General features: G+C 45.8%; 1 protein-coding gene across 1 annotated transcript in view; it reads right to left on the bottom strand.

The window, feature by feature from the left end:
- The window catches only part of camk1da (calcium/calmodulin-dependent protein kinase 1Da), a 426293-nt gene that overhangs the window by 187905 nt on the left and 217054 nt on the right, over positions 1-21334 (bottom strand). The window contains exon 3 of the mRNA XM_041203439.1: positions 11861-11935. Within this exon, the coding sequence (XP_041059373.1) occupies positions 11861-11935 (75 nt within the window). The remainder of the gene's footprint in view (positions 1-11860; positions 11936-21334) is intronic.

Genomic DNA, 21334 nt, shown 5'->3' with positions numbered 1-21334 from the left:
TTGCTGTCTAAGGAGACTTGGTGAATTCCTGCAGTGCATCTTGTAGATGGTACACACTGCTGCTACTGTGCGACGGTAGTGGAGGGAGTGAGTGTTTGTGGATAGGGTGCCGATCAAGTGGGCTGCTTTGTCCTGGATGGTGTCAAGCTTCTTGAGCATTGTGACAGCTGCACTTATCCAGGCAAGTGGAGAGTTTTCCCCCTTGTTCCCACTGACTCCAGTTTTGACAGGTCTGCTTCATGTCACACTTGGTCAAATGCTGCCTTGATGTCAAGGGCAGTCACTCTCACCTCACCTCAGGAGTTCAGCTCTTTTGTTCATGTTTGAACCAAGGCTGTAATGAGGTCAGGAACTGAGTGGCCCTGGCAGAACCCAATCTGGGTGTCAGTGAGCAGGTTATCACTAAGCAAGTGCTACTTGATAGCACTGTTGATGACCCCTTACATTACTTTACTGATGATGGAGAGTAGACTGATGGGGCGGTAATTGACCCGGTAGGATTTGTCCTGCTTTTTGTATACAGGACATACCTGGGCAATTTTCCACATAGCCGGGTAGATGCCAGTGTTGTAGCTGTACTGGAACATCTTGGCTAGGGACATGGCAAGTTCTGGAACACAAGCCTTCAGTACCATTGTCGTAATATTGTCAAGGGCCTTAGCCCTTGCCCTATCCAGTGCCCTGAACCGTTTCTTAATATCACGTGGAGTGAATTGAATTGGCTGAAGACTGACATCTGTGATGCTGGGGACCTCCGGAGGAGGCCGAGATGGATCATCCACTCGGCACTTCTGGCTGAAGCTTGTAGCAAATGCTTCAACCTTATCTTTACACTGATGTACTGGGTTCCCCATCATTGAGGACAGGGATATTTGTGGGTCTCCTGCTGCAGTGAGTTGTTTAATTGTCCACCACCATTCACAGCTAGATGTGGCAGGACTGCAGAACTTAGATCTGATCCGATGGCTGTGGGATCGCTTAGCTCTGTCTATCACTTTCTGCTTATGCTGTTTGGCATGCAAGTAGTCCTGTGTTATTGCTTCACCAGGTTGACACCTCATTTTTAGGTATGCCTGGTGCTGCTCCTGACATGCCCTCCTGCACTCTTCATTGAACCAGGGTTGATCTCCTGGCTTGGTGGTAATGGTAGAGTGGGGGATATGTTGGGCCGTGAGGTTACAGATTGCAGTTGAATACAACTCTGCTGCTGCTGATGGCCCACAGCATCTCATGGATGCCCAGTCTTGAGTTGCTAAATCTGTTTGAAATCTATCCCATTTAGCACGGTGGTAGTGCCACACAACACGATGGAGGGTATTCTCAATGTGAAGATGAGGCTTCGTCTCCACAATGACTGTGCAGTGGTCGCTCCTGCCGATACTGTCATGGACAGATGCATCTGAGGGAGGCAGGTTGGTGAGGATGAGGTCAGGTATGTCTTTTCCTCTTGTTGGTTCCCTCACCACCTGCCGCAGACCCAGTCTAGCAGCTATGTACTTTAGGACTCGGCCAGCTCGGTCTACAGTGGTTCTACTGAGCCACTCTTGGTGATGGATATTGAAGTCCCCCACCCAGAGTACATTCTGTGCCCTTGCCACTCTCAGTGCTTCCTCCAGGTGGTGTTCAACATGGAGGAGCACTGATTCATCAGCTGAGGGAGGGCAGTACGTGGTAATCAACAGGAGGTTTCCTTGCCCATGTTTGACCTGATGCCATGAGACTTCATGGGGTCCAGAGTCGATGTTGAGGACTCCCAGGGCAACTCCCCCCTGACTGTACACCACAGTGCTGTCACCTCTGCTGGGTCTGTCCTGTCAGTGGGACAGGACATACTCAGGGATGGTGATGGTGGTGTCTGGGACATTATCTGTAAGATATGATTCTGTGAGGATGACTATGTCAGGCTGTCGCTTGACTGGTCTGTGAGACAGCTCTCCCAATTTTGGCACTAGCTCCCAGGTGTTGGTAAGGAGGGCTTTGCAGTGTCGACAGGGCTGAGTTTGCCATTGTCATTTCCAATGCCTCGGTCGATGCCAGTTTCATTCCTTTGAGGCATTTTAGCTGTTTGATACAAATGAGCGGCTTGCCAGGCCATTTCAGAGGGCAGTTAAGAGTCAACCACATTGCTGTGGGTTTGGAGTCACATGTAGGCCAGACCAGGTAAGGACGGCAGATTTCCTACCATAAAGCACAACACTGCCAAACGGAGCGTGAGGCCTGTATGACAACTAGAAAATTACAATCGATATTGGGAGAGTGGCCTTAATAGGCCCTTTAATTGGTTTAAATGGCTACCTGCCGCTCGCAGGTTCCAAAATGGCCTTGAGGCAGGAACATGCCGGCGAACCAGCACAGTAGCAGGAAAGTCCCGACCAGACCATACCCAGTCCCGTCCACAACCGAATGAAAATTCAGCCCATTGTCTTTAAACACTGGGTTAACAACAGAGCAGCCAAAGGGGTGAAGGAACGGCAGAAGACGGTCAATAAAATCTGCAGCCTGTCACTTCTCAGTACAGATTATAATGGGGCACCTACAAACTGCTCTAAGTCACAAAACAGACATTTTATTTTAAAAACAAACTTCAGAAAACTAGTGCAGGCGGCTTAAGTTTTTAAGCAAATATTCTATTCCAATATATTAGAAACTAGGTTTGATTCTGTATGACTAAGGCATGGCTCAAAATTGCGCTTCTAAATACTTTGTTATTAAATTTAATTGCTTTGCGTGTCACTGATCTTATTTATTGGACAGAAAACCAGACTGATCTGTGAAACGGAACAGCGATTAAACATGCGTCTATGGGAAGTCATCATTAAATCGCCTAATCACCTTGGCCTGGAGTTCAGCACGAGGAGGAATGGTACTGGTAACTCTGTGATTCACAACAGTGTGCGTGGGTGGGGTTGGGGGGGTGGAGGCAAACTGTAATGTAGATCTTTCGTTCTGCTGCTGACCTCTTCCTTGTCACCTCTACAAAGCCACACTCGTCCGTTCAGAAAAACAGCTCTCACACACTAACCAATTGTTAAAGGCGAAGTTGAGAATTAGAGAGAAAAGTGCTGTTCAAAGAGGATTGTCACACAGATGCAATTATAGGGAGATTTTCCTGGATCTGTATGGGTCAGGGTGCAGAGAATAGCAGAAAATCGACTCAAGTCCAATCACCTGCCTGTAAAGGAATTTTTCTACCATTTAAACTTACAAGTGAAATCAGGCATCTGGGCATTTGGCCTGACCCACCTGATATTTCATCAAATTTGGGGGGGGAGTGGGGGGGGAAGCAAAATGGAATGTAGTTATAGTATGGGACAGTATAGTTAGGGGTATAGTTAATGTTCTCTGCGGCTGGGAGCATGAGTATTATGTTGCCTGCACGGTGCCAGGATTAATGACATCTCCTCGAGGCTGGAGAGGAACTTGGAGTGGGAAGGCAAGGATCCAGCTGACATGATCCACGTGGGTACCAACATTATAGGTAGGACTATGAAAGAGGTTCTGCTGAGGGAGTATGAGCAGCTAGGAACTAATTTAATAATCAGAACCATAAAGGTAATAATCTCTGGATTATTACCTGAGCCAGGAGTATATTGGCATAAGGTAATTGCGATCAGAGGGTTGAATGCATGGATCAAAGATGGGGTGGGAGAAATAGGGCACTGGCACCAATACTGGGGAAAGAGAGAGCTGTATCACTGTGATGGCCTTTCACCTGAGCCAAGCTGGGACCAGTGTACTGGTGAATTGTACAACTAGGGCTGTAGAGAGAGCTTTAAACTAAATAGTGGGGAGGGGTGGGGGGTAGGGCTCAACATAAGGGGAGATTTGGAAAGTTAAAGTGAAAGAACAAGGTAATAGTGCAGGGTAGCAACGTGTATAGTAATAATTAAAGTTTAACAGGAAGGGACAGAGCGTACAAACATAACAGTGCACCAGCAATTAAAATCACAGCAGGGAAAATGGTAAAAAGACAGTCAAAGGCTTTTTACTTGAATGCATGCAGCATTCATAACAAGATGGATGGACTGATAGCATAAATAGAAATAAGTGAGTATGATGAGAGCCATTCCAGAGACAAGGATGCAAAGTGACCAAGGCTATTCAAGAGTATTTGACATTTTGGAAGGACAGGAAGAAAGGAAAAGGAGGTGGGGTAGTTGTGTTAATCAAGAATGTGATCAGAACAGTATTGAGAAATCATCTTGGTTTGCAGAATCAAATGTAGAATCAGTTTGAGTGGAAGTGAGTAATAGCAAAGGGAATAAGTCACTGATGGGAGTAGTTTATAGGTCCCCTGACAGTAGCTGCACTGTAGGACAGAAAAGAAATCAAGAAATAATGGGGCATATAAGAAAGGTATAGCAATAATTGTGGGGGATCTTAATCTTCATATAGATTGGCAAATCAAATTGGCAAAGGTAGCCTGGAGGATGAGACCATAGAGCGTATTCGGGCAAGTTTCTCAGAACAATACAATCTGGAGCGGAACAAGCTACTTTAGACTTGGTAAAGTTCAAATGGACAAGATTAATAAATGACCTCATAGTAAAGGATCGTCTAGGTAAGAGTGATCATAACATGATAGAATTTCACATTCAGTTTGAGGGTGAGAAATTTGGGCCTGAAACTGGTATCTTAAACTTAAATAAAGGCAATTACAAGGGTATGAAGGCAGAGTTGGCTAAAGTGGAATGGAAAAATACATTAAAAGGTAAGACAGTAGAGAATAGTGGGAGACATTTAAGGAGATATTTCACACCTCTCAACAAAGGTGTATTCCATTTAGAATGAAAAACTTTATGATAAGGATGCACCATCTGTAGCTAACTAAGGAAGTTAAGATGGAATCAAATTGAAAAAAAGGCATACAATGCTGCAAAGATTAACAGTAGGCCAGAAGATTGGGAAAATTTTAGAAACCAGCAAAGCATGACTAAAATAAAATAAAGAGGGAGAAATTGGTGTATGAGAGAAAACTAACAAGAAATATAAAAACAGACATTAAAATCTTCTACAAGTATATAAAAAAGAAAAGAGTAGCAATAGTGAGCATTGGTCCCTTAGAGGGTGAGACTGGGGCATTAATAATGGAAAACAAGGAAATGACAGAGATTTTGAATCTGTCTTACAGTAGAAGGCACAAAAAACATCCCAAGAATAGTGAAAAAGCAGGGAGGTAAAGGAAGGGAGGAACTTAAAACAATCACAATCACTAGAGAAAAACTACTGGGGAAACTAATGAAACTAAAGATTGAGAAGTCTCCTGGACCTGATGGACTGCATCCTACGATCTTAAAGGAAGTGGCTGCAGAGATAGTGGATGGATTGGTTGTCATCTTCCAAAATTCCCTAGATTCTAGAGAAGTCCCAGCGAATTAGAAAGCCACAAATGGAATATCTCTATTCAAGAAAGGAAGGAGACAGAAAGCAGGGGAAGAATTTTCCCCCCGTCAGGGAGGAGGTGCAGGAGTGGGTGCGGGCAGGCGCGCCTCTGGTTGACGCCCCCAATTGGGGGTGTGCCGCCATTTTACATGGGCGAGCCAATTAAGGCCCGCCCAGTGTGACATTCGCCAGGAAGCGCTGTGCACTCCCTGAGCGGGGGGTTCCCTTAGCCGAGAGTGCGCTCCTTCATGCATGCACACGAAAGAGCGCACTCATCTCCCTGAGGCTAAGCGCTGCCTCAGGGAGATCAGCATCAAATTTAAAAATTGTAAAGGGGCATAAACAAAATTTCCCTGACATGTCCCCTCATGTGACACTGTCACATGAGTTGGGACATGTCCATCACTTTAAATCAAACATTTATTCAATTTTTAAAAACCCTCATGAAACCTCATCCCGCCCGTGGATGGAGTTTGATGCTTTTTCTGAAGCCCGCCAGGGCTCCCAGCCTGCCCTTCAACTTTAAGGTTGGATGGGCTGGTCCATTAATTATGTTAAGTACTTTTTAAATGGCCTCAATAGGCTGTTGACAGGTCGGCGGGCACACAGCTGATTCGGCTGCTCCCCCGCTGACCTGAAAATTGAAATGAGGCGGGGTGACGTCGGGAGTTCCGCCTGATGTCACCCTACGTCATTTTACGCGTTGGTGAGTGGGCCTCACCTCCCGCTCACTGACCTAAAGATCCTGGCCCAGGAAGCTATAGGCCATTTAGACTAACATCTGTCATTGGGAAAATGCTAGAATCCATTATTAAAGAGATAGTAGCCGGACATTTAGAAAATCATAATACAACCAGGTAGAGCCGACATGTTTTTGAGAAAGGGAAATTGTGTTTGACAAATTTATTAGAGTTCTTTGAGGATGCAACAAGCAGGGTGGATAAAGGGGAGCCAGTAGATGTAGTATATTTGGATTTCCAAAAGGTATTGGATAAAGTGCATCATAAAAGGTTACTGGGAGAGCTCATGGTGTTGGGAGTGATATTTTACCATGGATAAAGGCTAACCAACAGGAAACAGAGAGTGGGCATAAATGAGTCATTTTCAGGTTGGAAAACTGTAACTAGTGGAATGCCACAGGGATCAGTGCCGGGGCCTCAACTATTTACTGACTATATTAGTGCTTGGATGAAGGGGCCCAACTGTGTCATAGTCAAATTTGATCTCATTGAACAGCAGAACATGCTCAATGGGCCAAACGGCCTTCTCCTGTTCCTATTTCTGGTGATCATGCTCGGATACTCCAAAAGGCCTGAGCAAAACCCAGGAAAATCTCCCATCATGGCTTCACAGCTCTCCTGTCACAAGCAGTTTACCAGTTTACTACAGCAGAACCAAATGAACAGATTGCCTGTACTCCAATTGTAAAATAGTAAAAATGCAACTTGAATGTTACTGCTTCATGCATATGTACATATATATATATATATATAATATATATATATACATACGCACACATATATAATACAGATGAAATGTCTTCTAACCAGAACATGCAGAGTTTAACACAGTGAAGAGAGGGATACAGGTGAACAACTAGTACACTCAGTCAAGTATTGTCAAACAGTGAAAGTGGCCCCACATGTCTCATGAGGTTGAAAGGGACGTTGGTGAATATGATCTCAGCTCCATGAATCAATTCACCTTCACTGAAATGAGATTTGCTAAATTTACATAGATTTGCTAAAGCAATATATTTGGAAATATCTGATACAGTAGCAGTCAGTTAGTAGGACACAAGATTGATAACTTTGTCAGTTGGATGTTTTGTGATCAGGCCCCTGTTGCATTAATATGGTCTCACATCAGAGTCTGTATTCAGCGAAATTCCTGAGGCTTCATAAAGTCTTTTCTGGTTCGCTATTGTTATGATCTGTCTGATTCAGTGGGTTGCTAACACTGCATTAAGAAATAAGAAAAGTGCATTCAGGAGGTATTCACAAGCTGCTCCATCTATTTTAGTCGTGTTGTAGTGTCGCTTGCTGCCACTGTATGGATGGCAAGAGCAGAGGTCATTAGGGTCTTGGACTGTGATCCCCATGAGGTACTGGGCAGTTTACTGAGGGGGTTGTTGCAGGTTAGTGAGGGTTCTGTCAAGGATGGCAACTAAATAAACAGGGTGAGGACTGTCCTTCAGTCTCTGTCCAACCAGGGCGTGCATCTCAACTCAATGACATCACAGGTACTCTTTGATCAACTCACCCCCACCCCTGGCTCCCAGTCCTGAACAACATTGCTGCCCCCGCACCACCAACACCCCCCCCCCCCACCCCAACAACACCAGGGGGGAATTGCAACAGGTAAGCTACTGGAGAAAGTCTACTCCATCCCAAGCCTGCCCCGATTCAATGACTCCCCCAACCCACCAGCAGTACACCTTCCCTCCCACCACCCCGTTTGGTTAAAGCCACTACACTGAGGAGTAACAGCTAAGGACCTGTGGCAGGAGGACTGACAGGAGAAACATCCACCAGAAACCACTCTCTTATCGTAGACCCCACTGCTCGTCCACCTGGATTTGATCTCCCACGGCGACGGTGGGCCCTTTTAAAACCATTTCGGACCGGCCAAGGCCTCTGTGCAGCCATCATGGTCGCCAAGACCACCCAGGCTGCAGCAATGATGCAGTCCCAACAATGACTCACGTTGGCGAGGGCTGTCCACTGACCAAACTTGGAGGCGGGCTTAAAGAACTCCATCTAACCACCAACAAGGCTATTGCTTGGCTCTGTAACATGGTAAATAAAATAAATAAGTTATCTAAAAACCCCCCCACCCACTAAACTGACTCACTCACTACTGCTCACCACTTTGGGGAGACCTACTTATTGCATTAGTCTGCATTCACTTTAAGGTGATCTTTGCATACGAGACTCTTGAAGCACAGGAAACACCAACAAGATATAAAAATCTCAATTCATTTGGTTGAAGTGCTGCAGCTGGAACAGCCACACAAAAAAATACAGCTCACGGATGTGTCAGCACTGAACCATAGCAGATTGGGAACACTCCTTGCATTGACTCCAGCTCTAAAAGGATTGGTGCTAGGTTAAAAGAGTATCATCCACTGTAATTACATCAATATCACTGTTACCCTCTAAGAATGTTTCTCACTGCATTTCAATCAGCTGTGAAAATCACTGAGTATTCAAGCTGTGCTTGAGTTTAGGAAAATTCCAGGGTGAGTTGCACAGCGAGAGACAGAATCTCAACAGTAGCAGTGAAGACAGGTCTCCTGCACATTTCTCCATGCCTCTCGGTCTTGTGCTTTCCTCTTCATTGCTTATAGCAGCCTCCCATTTTCCAACATCATCATCATTCTCTTTCTCCCTATTGGTCAACGTCCCTCTAATATTTCTTCACTCACCTCCTGCAGCAAGTTCTCATAATTTAGAATATGGCCAATCCAACCTTGTTGACTTTTCTTGATGATATTCACTACCGATTTTTCCTCCTCCACCTCCCTGAGAACTTCCTCATTGCTCTTGTGTCCTCTCCAACTTACCCATTCTATCCTTCTCCAGAACCTCATGTCACAACTTTCTAGTCTTTGGGTGTCTGCTTTTCATCAGTTCCACGTATCAGCCCCGTAAAAGGGGATATATCTCCATTAAAACGATTTCAATTGCCACTCCCAAACTGAACTGTAGCCCGGTACTTACTGTGTGCACATGTTTTGTGACACAATCCAAATACAAAGTTGTATTTTTTGTTTTGCTGCCTATACGGGGACATGTTGCCTTTGTTGTGCTTGTATTTCAGACTCATTATGAAGGGATTTCTCCGTAAATGTGACCCCCTTATCTAGAGTACCTTGGAGCCTCTAACAGTCACAGCCAAAGCTTTGAATGACGCTCCATATTTAGACCATCTTTATAGGAAAATCCGTCCGCAGTGAAAATCAGCTAGTGAGCACAAAGACAGTAAATGTTAGCACCCATCGGGTGCAATGCAGCATTAATACAAGCTGCAATCTTTGAAAATAAGCCATTTAGAAAACTGGGCACTTTCTTGGATGAGTGGAGCTTCAAAGAAAAACCCTCAAGTAGCTTGGCACCATCCAGGACAAAGCAGCTCGCTTGTTCGGCACCCCATCCATCACCCTAAACATCCACCCACACCCTGTGGCTGCGGCATGTACTATATACACGACAGTAGATATCTCCAACCCGTGGCCTGGGGCCAGATGTAACTCGCAAAGACCCCCAATGTCGCCCCCAGAGGTAGTTTTCAAAATGACGGTCAGTGCAGTGGAAGATTCTGAAATAAACTGCTCCTCCAATCACAGGCCATTCCTCTCCCACATTTGCTGCTGATAGGCTCACAAGTGTATGAGAGAGTAAGTGAGTGTGGGTTAGAGAGAGAGAAAGAGAGAGAGAGAGATGGAGTGAGTGAGTGGGAGACAGAGTGAGAGAGTGGGAGAGAGCGTGAGTGTGGGGGACACTGACTGAGTGAGTGAGAGAGAGAAAGTGAGTGAGTGTGGGAGAGAAAGTGATTGAGTGTGGGACAGAGAGTGGCAGTAATTTGTATGAAAGCATGTTTCTTCCTCTTCCAACATAACTGGAGCACCAAAGAAATGTTGAGGTGAGCTGCTCCTTTGGTACAATGTGAGGTCAGGTCACTTGTGTACAGGTGCATGCAGGAGCCAAGGGGCAGTGGTCCCAGAGGTCTGTGCCATGGCTAGACTGCATTATCAAACCTTATGTGTAGGTAGGTAATTAGCCATAGTCCATGAGGGACCACAGGTATCTATCTCTATTCAGAGAGACAATTGGTTTCCTAACTTGAGGGGCACCACTCTACATTCACAGACAGGTAAGGAGACAGATCCCAAGTGTACCTCAGCCAGAGCAGGAATGGGACCCATGCCATCGTTGCTCTGAACCACACTCTAGGCATCTGAGCTAACCAGCTCCCTATCCTAGATGTCTTTCAAAAGTTAACAGCACCATTTCCCGCCTCAATTGACATTGTCATCCCAGTTCATTTAGGAAATCATCAATGAGGAGGAGCGAGTGGCACTTTGGATCTTTCATTTTAATGGATTTTCAAATTCAGACCAGCCTAGAAAGCGTTTCTGGAAAACCTGCCACCAAGAGTTGTGAAAATAGAAGATAAAGGGGTTTCCAATAAATTCGTTAAGCATTTTGAATGCGAATCTCACACTGTAATTACATCCCAACTATGTTTTTTATTTCACAGTAAAGACAACTGCGATTCTTGAAAACAGGGATATCAATCAATTGTTCATTCCAAAATTCACCCAGACCCATTTCTTGGTAATCTCATTCCCAAAGGTAGGATTGCCAGTCCTCTGGGATTATCCTGGAGTCTCCAGGATTTAAACATTAACCTCCAGGACACTGCTATGAGCAACCCAAGAGAAACATCACAGGGACATTTTAAAAAAAACCACACAAAATATTTTTCATTTTCATTGACCACTCTCAATTATTAATGATAGAAATATTGGAGATGAGATAAATAAACTGTTTGACAGAAAGTCAGTCATCACCTAATCAGTAACTAAGCCTCTTTGCTTTCCAGTTGGTGTCAGAAGGTGGGAACCATGAGGTTGGACATGTCATAGAATGGTTACAGTGCAGAAGGAGGCCATATGAGCTGTTGTGCCAATGCCAGCTGTCTGCAAAAGCAACTCAGTTAGTCCCACTACCACACCCTTTCCCCAAAGACCTGCAATTTTTTTTCTTTTCATGTACTTATCCAATTCCCTTTTGAAAGCCTCGATTGAATCTGCCTCCACCATACTCTCCAGTAGTGCATCCCAGATCCTAACCACTCACTGCATAAGAAAGGTTTTCCTCATGCTGCCTATAGTTCTTTTGCCAATTACCTTGAATCTGTGCCTTCTGATTCTCAACCCTTCCGCCAATGCCAACAGTTTCATTCTATCTTCTCTGTTTAGACTCTTGACAATTTTGGACACCTCTATCAAACCTCCTCTCAACCTTCGCTTCGCTCTAAAAAAAAACAGTTTCTCCAATCTGTCCACATAACTAAAGGCCCTCAGAGGACCAATGGCAGAATTGTGGTGGTGGGACACTTGGGAGTCCAGAGACCAGGTGATGAAACCTCCTGGGAATGTGTCCAACCAGAGTTGATAATGAAACCCAATGGCTTCTAGTATTTCTGATATTTCATTGATATGGTCTCTCCAGTCAATGCTGCAATTTTACTGTAAGTTAATCAATAGATTTGCCAATCTTTGCCCATTTTACCTGCAAAGTGGTTAACTTTTCAATTATTCTCATTGTTTAATTAACTGGGAGATCTAGAATTGCATTTAAAAAGGCAGCTGCTGTGTGCTTCATTGTAAAAACAGGTTTTATCGTTGTGAACTGTCTGCTCTTCCAAACAGTCCAAGCTCCAGAAAACATTTACACTGTCTCATACTCACAGCTGCATCACAAGATACAAATGGTTTGGACTCTCATAGATGTCCTCCAGGGCCACGATGTTTTCGTGCTTTATTCTGGAAACAAGAAGACAGCACTGTAAATGTTCAGGTCCGATTCAGAGAACAAAGAGTTTACATACGAACATACGAACCAGGAGCAGGAGTAGGCCACTTGGCCCTTCAAGCCTGCTCCGCCATTCAATAAGATCATAGCTGATCTGATTATAACCTCCTGCCTACCCCCGATAACATTTCACCCCTTTGTTAATCAAGAATCTATACAGCTCTGCCTTAAAAATATTCAAAGACCCTCTGTTTCTGCTGTCTTTTGAGTTCCAACGACTCACAATCCTCAGAGAGAAAAGAAGTTTTCCTCATCTCTGTCTTAAACGAGCAACCCCTTATTTTTAAATTTTAATTTGAGCCGGCTTCTGATCTACCAGCCTTGGCACCTTTAATCCAGTTATATCTTCTTATTCCATTCATGCTTGTCACAGATATTGGGCAAATAACGCTAACCATTTACCATCATCATAGGAGTCAATTACAAAGGTGGTATGTGTGTGTGTGTATATTTATATATGTGTATTAAGCTCATCAGCTATTTTGGGCACACTTTGTCATGTTGTTTTGCTCTCTTGCTCTGGCACGTCAGTTCATTCCTGATCTGTCCAATAGATGGTCCCTTCCACACAGTGAAATAATTCTCTTCAGGTAGAACTTGAATGGCACTCTTGGACCTATAGTCCCCCCTCTGCTCCCCATGGGACCTTTGCTAATGGCTCATCACCACCAACCCCCACTTCGCAATAAAGTTCTGGAGAACGAGGATGGGAAGACAGATAGCATGATCCAAGATTTCCCCCCTCCTCCTCAGAAAATATACCTTCCGGACTTCATCCACCTTCCGGTGTTTTGGCTTTTTTCTCCCTCCAGTACAAATAAAGGAACATTAGTTGTACCTACAGTTTATGTTAATAGCCTATGTGCGTTGCACTGCCAGTGGAACTACTTGTTGTTACATGTCACAGTTGGACCATGATTGAGTTAACAGCCATTTGGAAGATTTGCAAATCTTCTTGAAATTGCTCTTTAGTTTTTTTTTGCTGCTTTTCCAGGTTGGTATGTATGAAAAGAAACATTTTGAGTACATTCAGTAATGTAAGATGCCAACCATATTACAGTTTTGTTCGCACATTACACAACATTTTATCACTGATTGATTGACACCTGACAGATTCAGAAGATGAAAGACCAGAATCTTTGCCACAGACTTTAGAAATTGAAAGTAACCATCACAGAGAATGAGAGAGACATTTAAGGTGAGGCATTTGAAGCAAAAGATAGTTGCTGATTATAAGCTTCAAGCAAGGAATGCCTGATGACAGGATGATGGAGCATTGTGTTTTATTTAAGTGAATTTTCAATACCGGTAAATTTTAAAAATGCTTTTATACATAATGAAAGAAGAAATATAGTTTGCTTTAAATTTTATCTAATCACACAGCTTAAACAATACTCATAGAATTAATGTTCAAACTTCAAAGGAGCCTCCACTGGGTTATCCTTATCCATCAGCAGTGGCACTTAAACTATCTCCTCAATCTCATTAGTCTGACCTTCGTCCCAAGGAGAACGACATAGAGAAGCGTCGCCGACAGCACTTCAGTGTAGTGAACAGATTGACTTTTGAGGCTAACTAGGTCCACTCCTGTTAAGTAGTGCAATGTAAATTGACAATGTCAGTCTGCAGTTGCTATAATACCAATATGCCCAGTATCATTCACTATCCCTGGGTCCTGGGAACCCTCTTTGTCTTCATCTATCTTTGATTTGCAGAACGGAGGTTCATCTGCTGACAGCTGTGGCTAATATTTTCCTTCCTGTATTGCAATATAAGGGGAGCCTTCAGGTATTCAAAACTCTCTGAAGATGAGATTTTCAGCCAAGCTTCCATCTAGTCTATGATATGAAGGGGAACTGCAATTGGAAAAACTGAAGTCAGCAGTCTGCCAGGCAGCTTGCTTATTACAACCCACTGCCACAGGCAGTAATGCCATTTATCCTCCATACTATCCTTAGGGTGCTGGCACAGGCATGCCTGTGAATGCCCTCTGGTATTTCATCACACTGCATTTGCTCACCAGATTATCTAGGAGGCCGTAGGGAATACCATATTGAAGCATCAAATATAAAAGCAGCATCATTACATGGAATTGTACTCCGAGAGTCTGCTAATATGCACACAGCAGCTTTTGGGACTTTACACTGCTCCAATAGAAGTGTAAGCAATGTTACTTATTCTTTATTGCTATTAGCGAGCATTTCCACCAACAGCTTCCCATCACAATCTGTGAATCATACCAGCTCGAAGTCCAGGTAAAACAGGTGAATTACATCAATATAAACTGTGGGAAACTAAAGTCTAAAAAAAGTTTATATTTTTGCAGATTGAGTAATCTGATTGAACAAGACCCAAAGTACAGGACAGAACCAAAAATACGAATTAGGAGCAGGAGGAGGCCATTCAACCCCTTGAGCCTGCTCCACCATTCAATAAAATCATGACTGATCAGATTGTGGCCTGAACTCCACACTCCTTTCCACTCCCTATACCCTTTGACCCCCTTGTTAATCAAGAATCTATTCAACTTAACCTTAAAAATATTCAATGACCCAGCCTCCACTGCTCTCTGGGGAAGAGAAGTCCACAGACTTACAACCCTGAAGGAACGAAAGCTCTCATCTCAGTCGTAAATGAGAGGCTCCTTATTTTTAAACTGTGTCCCTTAGTTCGTGCCTCTCCCACAAGGGGAAACAAAGAGAAAGGCGTAACTGGACCAAAAGTGGTATTGAAGGGTTTCCAAATCTGTGTTTGAAATTGTGTAGGAGGCAGGGCATAACGGTGCCTGGTCTAAAAGCTGAGTCGAACACAATGCACTGCAATCACTCAGGAAGTCTCAGTGAATACCTATCCAAAGAAATCAAACATAATTTACAAAATGTAAAGGTGTGGGGAGAAAAAAATGACAGTATTAATGGCAGAAGCAAAATAGGAAACAGCACAGGGAGACTGTTCAACATCCCACATCCTGACATGCGACAACCTTTGAAGCATTATGTATTATTAACATTCTCTGTGAACCACAGCTTCGAATAAAAGTTGCTGCCAATGTCTTTTTTGAATAGCGGAGCCAGATGAAAGGATGTCTTTCTATGACTGATCCCCTCAATACAATCAGTCACGATTTCTCACACATTTTCCAAAGTGGCTGGGTGATTGTAGTCAAACCATTCAGTTTAAAAACATTAATTGTGGAAGAAAGGAAAATCCAATGAAAGAAAGATAAATAAATGCAAAAAGGGAGAAGCGATCTGTTGAAACCTGGAAATTAATGTTTAAACACAATGGGGAGCTTGCACCAAAAATGCTTTATATTTCTGGACAAATCGATGTTTCACCCATCAGGGATGACTAGACAACCTGCAACTCTTTTATTCAGAAACGAGAAGGCTGAGGGGTAAACTGGTGAGGTCTATAGGATTATGAGAAGGTTTGATAGGGTAGAAACAGAGAAAATGTTTTCACTTGCTGGTGGGGGGAAGACCCGGGCTAGGGATCCTAAATATAAAATAGGCACTAACAAATCTAACATGCGATTCAGGTACAAAAACAAAAATACCTGGAAAAACTCTGACAGCATCTGCGGAGAGGAACACAGTTAACGTTTCGAGTCCGTATGACTCTTCAACAGAACTGAAGAGTTCTGTTGCCTCACTCTTTTCCTCCACCTTGTCTCTCTCTGTGTCCCCCTTTGTCCCGTTGTTCTCCCAAGGCACCCAGAGAGAACAACGGGACAAAGGGGGACACGGAGAGAGACAAGGTGGAGGAAAAGAGCGAGGCAACAAAATTGCCTCAATCAACAGCACTGCCCCCTGAACCTCCCACTCCTCAGGAGAGCAAATCAATGGAGGAGGAGAAGGCAGCAGTGGAATAGCAGCGGGGGAGTGGCAGATGGTGAAGAGAGCCAAAAGGAAGAAGGGGCTAAGAAGGAACCAAGCCATTTCCCAGACAAGTGGCAAGAGGCGTCTCCCATCCGACACGGATGACAAGGGCAGCAGCTCTTCGGACGAAGATGTGCCAGGGCAGCACCGACAGAAGAAGCGGCAAAACGCTAGGGAGTTGGAGGACGAAACACCCGAGCTCCAGAACATTGGAGACAATGAGGAGACCAGCGCACCCCAACTTGGCCTACAACCCGAAGAAGCCAGTGCACCCCGACCTCAGGAATCTGGGAACAGTGAGGCGCTCAGCACACCCCAGCTCCGGGAAGCCGGGAGCAGCAACGCCCCAGAGGGGGAGAGGATTGGAGAAGCTTCTCCAACAGAGGACATTTCAAACCCCGCTCTCTGCACAGACCCCCAGATGCCACCCGAGCAGAACACCGCCAATGGGGATTTCCTCAGCCCATCCAAAGTGAGGCAATTTGAGCACACTGCGGGTATGAAGGAGCAGACTAAAGGTCTGGGACTCTCAGAGACAACAGGTTTGGTAAGCGACTAACTGCTTTAAAATGGGTTTAAAGATTGTATCCATAAATGTGCGTAGCATTAAATCTACTACCCGATGTGTTGCGACCTTGGACTACCTTGCCAAGGTCAAAGCTGACCTGTTGTTTCTGCAGGAGTGTGCGATACCGCACCTCAGCTCCTACAGGCAATGGTCACCACGGTGGGTCCCATGGGCCATCGATCTGGTCGGGAGGAAACGATTCTCGTTCCTCCGGCCTGGGGATTCTGCTGCGGGGAGGCAACTTCACCGTCTCCCAGGTTAAGGAGGTGGTGGGCGGGCGCCTCCTCGTAGCAGACGTAATGTACAAGAATGCTCCACTCCGGTTAATTAACGTCTACGCCCTGTCACAAGGGGCTGAGCGGCTGGAGGTTTTTCAGCAGCTCCCACTGCTGCTGGTGACCTCCAGGTCAGTCATTCTGGGCGGTGACCTCAACTGCATCATCGATGCGGCTGGACGATCCGACAGGGCCGACAGCAGATTGGACGCTACGTCCAGATCCCTGGTGGAAACAGTAAAGGATGCCAAGCTGTACAACGTCTTCAGCAACCCTACAACACCTGGTCGCGGCCAGACAGGTCCATCCATTCCAGGATAGACTTCCTGTTTGTGTCCCGTGCATTCGCAGTCAGATCCACCGACGTCAAGCCGGTGTTCTTCTCTGACCACTGCCTCCTACTGGCTGACTGCTGCTTAGAGAAGGACCAGAGGGTGGGCAGGGGGGCATGGAAGCTAAACGTGCAACTGCTGACCCCAGAGAACATTGAGGAGCTCAAGAGGGATTACAAAGGTTGGAGAACAGTGAAACCCCTCTTTGAGTCCCTGACACACTGGTGGGAAGTGATCAAGGGAAACATCAAGAAGTTTTTCATTCTCAAAGGCACCCAGAAAGCTAGAACAGAGGGAAATGTCCCGACTCCAGAAAAACATGCAGAATCTGCTTTGGCTGCAGTTGATGGGGGTCAATGTCAAGGAGGAACTTCAAGAGGTGAAGAGCCAGCAAGCCTCGCTCTTTGCCTTGGAGGCCTCCAAGATCATCTTCCGTTCCAGAGTCCGCTCCGTGGAACAGGGTGAGACGTGCTCACGTTTCTTCTTCCAAAAGGTACACAGAGAGAGCTCTGTGATCAGCAGCCTGAAGGAAGAAGACAGCTCAGTAAAGTCATCGCAGTCCAACATTTTGAGGATCAGTAAATCCTTTTATGCCGGATTGTATGATGTGAAGCCCACAGACAGCACGGCCTCCCAGTCCTTCCTGTCCTCTATCACGGAGGTCTTAGATGACAGTACACGGGAGAGCCTGGACAAACCGCTAATTCCTGACGAACTGACTAAGGCCCTTGAGTCCTTTGAGAAGAGTAAAACTCCTGGAATCGATGGCTTACCAGCAGAGTTCTATTCGGCTCTGTGGGACTGGATCAGCCCAGACCTGCTAGAAGTGTACGAGAGTATGCTCCTGGCTGGCAGTATGTCAGAATCCATGAGGAAAGGCATTATCACCCTCATCTACAAGCACAAGGGGGGAAGGGAGGAAATTAGAAATTGGCGACACATTTCACTGTTGAATGTGGACTATAAGATGCTGTCCAAGGTCATCGCCAATCGGGTCAAATCGGCTCTGGAATTGGTGATCCACCCTGACCAGACCTGCACTGTGCCGGGCAGGAAGATCTCTGACAGCCTCGTGCTGCTCAGGGATACGATTGCCTATGTACAGGACAGGGGTGTGGATACCTGCCTCATCAGCCTGGAACAGGAGAAGGCCTTTGACAGAATATCGCACACCTACATGGTGGATGTGCTCTCCAAAATGGGGTTTGGGGATGGAATTCGCAATTGGATCCAACTGCTCTACACTAACATCAGTGGTGCAGTCTCAGTCAATGGGTGGGAATCAGATAGCTTTCCGATTAAATCTGGAGTCAGGTATGGCTGTCCTCTCTCACCTGTTTTTTTTTGTGTCATAGAACCCTTTGCTGAGTCCATCAGGAAGGATCCGGGCATAAAAGGAGTGACGATCCCAGGCAGCGGAGGCTCTCGGGTCAAAGCCCCCCTCTACATGTGATGTCGCCATCTTCTGCTCAGATCCCCTGTCGGTGCACAGACTGATCCACATTTGCGACCAGTTCGAACTGGCCTCGGGAGCCAAGGTAAATCGTGGGAAGAGCGAGGCCATGTTCTTCGGGAACTGGGCTGACCGATCCTTTGTCCCTTTCACTGTCAGGGCTGACGGCCTGAAGGTGCTGGGGATATGGTTCGGAGGGACCAGGGCACGCGTTAGAAACTAGAAGGAGCGAGTGTCTATGGTGAAAAGAAAACTGGGCATGTGGGAGCGAAGCTCCCTCTCCATTGCGGGTAAGAACTTAGTCATCAGGTGTGAGGCACTCTCGCTGTTGCTGTACATGGCGCAGGTCTGGCCCATTCCAGACTCCTGCATGATGGCGATCACCCGCTTTATCTGGAGGTCGAAAATGGATCCTGTCAGCAGGGACGAGATGTACAAGCCTCTAGATAAAGGGGGAAAAAACGTGCCCAACATCGCCCTCATACTGATGGCCACCTTTGTGTGCGGCTGCATCAAGCTGTGCATAGACCCTCAGTATGCAAACACCAAGTGTCACTACATGCTGAGGTTCTACCTGTCCCTGGTGTTGTGAAGGATGGGTCTGGTCACGCTGCCGTGGAACGCTCCAAGTAGTTGGACCGTGCCGTACCACCTGTCCCACATGGAAAAATTTATGTAGAGAAACACCTTTGACCACAAGTCCATCAGGCAGTGGTCAGCACGTAACATCTTAAAGGCCCTGAGGGAAAAGGAGAGGGTGGATCCTGTGGGATGGTTCCCCGAGCAGACTGACAAAGTCAGTTGGCAGAATGCCTCATCGCCAGAACTTTCCAACAAGCACCAAGACGTAGCTTGGCTGGTGGTGAGAAAGGCCCTCCCTGTAAGATCCTTCCAACACGCCAGGCATCTCACCCCCTCAGCACATTGCCCTTGAGGTGGCTGTGATGGGGTCGAGACCATTGTTCACCTCCTTGTAGATTGTGCCTTTGCAAAGAAGGTCTGGAGAGAGATGCAGTGGTTTCTGTTGAGGTTCATCCGAGCAGTTCTATGACACAGGACTCTGTGCTCTCCGGCTGTTCCCAGGGACACACACCGAGACAAACATCAACTGCAGCTGGAGGATCATCAACTCGGTGAAAGACGCTCTTTGGTCTGGCCGAAACTTGTTGGTCTTCCAGCGCAAAGAGTTGTCCCCGACCGAGTATTGCAGACTGGCACATTCCAAAGTCCAGGACTACGTGCTGAGGGACGCACCAAAGCTTGGGGAATTGCAAAGGCGCAATGGGGAAGGGTCGCTGTCTAAGACCTTTCTGCCACAGTGCACTGAGGGACTGGGAACTGTGTAGAGCCCCTCGGGCTGTACAGCTCAAAATGAATGTCTGCCAATGATTGTAATATTCATTGTTTGTACTGATACACCTTGTGATTCATGTTGTAAAAGTTGAACCTGATTGTACTTTTGTAATGGTGATTTTGAAATGGTTTGGAATGTTGTTGAAGATATTTTATGAATAAAGTATATTTTTGCAAAAAAAAACTTTACAATACTCTGTACCATGTGACGTGTCTAAAATGTACTGGAAGCATCTAAGCCAGGATTTTACAACCCCTCCCGCCCGGCGGGATATTAAGGTCCTGCTGAGCTGAATGGAGATTTAAATGGCTCACCGCATCCTCACCGAAGCAGGGGGAGGTGGGTGGGTGGGGGGGGGGGGGGGGGGGGGGGGGGGGGGGGGGGGGGGGTGGTGGAGAGAGAGAGAGATAGAGAAAGAGACACACCACAGCCGTGCAGTAAAATGCTGGCCCTAATGAAGCTGTGCCTATCCTTACCACCCACCACCACCCCATTTCCTTCTCTCTGTCTTTTGTTCTATATAATTCCTATTAGTATTCTGATCGTCTTGGAAGGTGAACTGTTACTCAGCACTTCTGTGCACTGAGGTGTCTGCCTTGTCCTGGCAAATGGCTTCATCTGCAATTTCATGTCAATGGCAATCACAACTATATTCTAATTAAATAATGCAGATACTTATCCAACATAATGATAAAAACAAAAAAACTGCGGATGCTGGAAATCCAAAACAAAAACAGAATTACCTGGAAAAACTCAGCAGGTCTGGCAGCATCCCTCCTATGGCACAACCCCTTGCCCACGCAAAAGATGCAACACCTGCCCCTTCACTTCCTCTCTCCTCACCGTCCAAGGACCCAAACACTCCTTTCAAGTGAAGCAGCATTTCACTTGCATTTCCCCCAACTTAGTCTACTGCATTCGTTGCTCCCAATGTGGTCTCCTCTACATTGGAGAGACCAAACGTAAACTGGGCGACTGCTTTGCAGAACACCTGCGGTCTGTCCGCAAGAATGACCCAAACCTCCCTGTCGCTTGCCATTTTAACACTCCACCCTGCTCTCTTGCCCACATGTCTGTCCTTGGCTTGCTGCATTGTTCCAGTGAAGCCCAACGCAAACTGGAGGAACAACACCTCATCTTCCGACTAGGGACTTTACAGCCTTCCGGACTGAATATTGAATTCAACAACTTTAGGTCGTGAGTCCCCTCCCCCATCCCCACCCCCTTTCTGTTTCCCCCTTCTTTTTTTTCCCAATAAATTATAAAGATTTTCCTTTTCCCACCTATTTCCATTATATAAAATAAAAAAAAAAACCCACTAGAGCTATACCTTGAGTGCCCTACCATCCATTCTTAATTAGCACATTCGTTTAGATAATATCACCAACTTTAACTTTAACACCTATGTGTTCTATTGTACTATTGTTGTTGACATCTTTTGATGATCTGCTTCTATCACTGCTTGTTTGTCGCTACAACCACACCAA

Source organism: Carcharodon carcharias, chromosome 13, assembly GCF_017639515.1.
Source record: "Carcharodon carcharias isolate sCarCar2 chromosome 13, sCarCar2.pri, whole genome shotgun sequence".
Lineage (NCBI taxonomy): Eukaryota > Metazoa > Chordata > Chondrichthyes > Lamniformes > Lamnidae > Carcharodon > Carcharodon carcharias.
The sequence above is the reverse complement of the archived record's forward strand: the minus strand, read 5'-3'. Positions and strand labels throughout refer to the sequence as shown.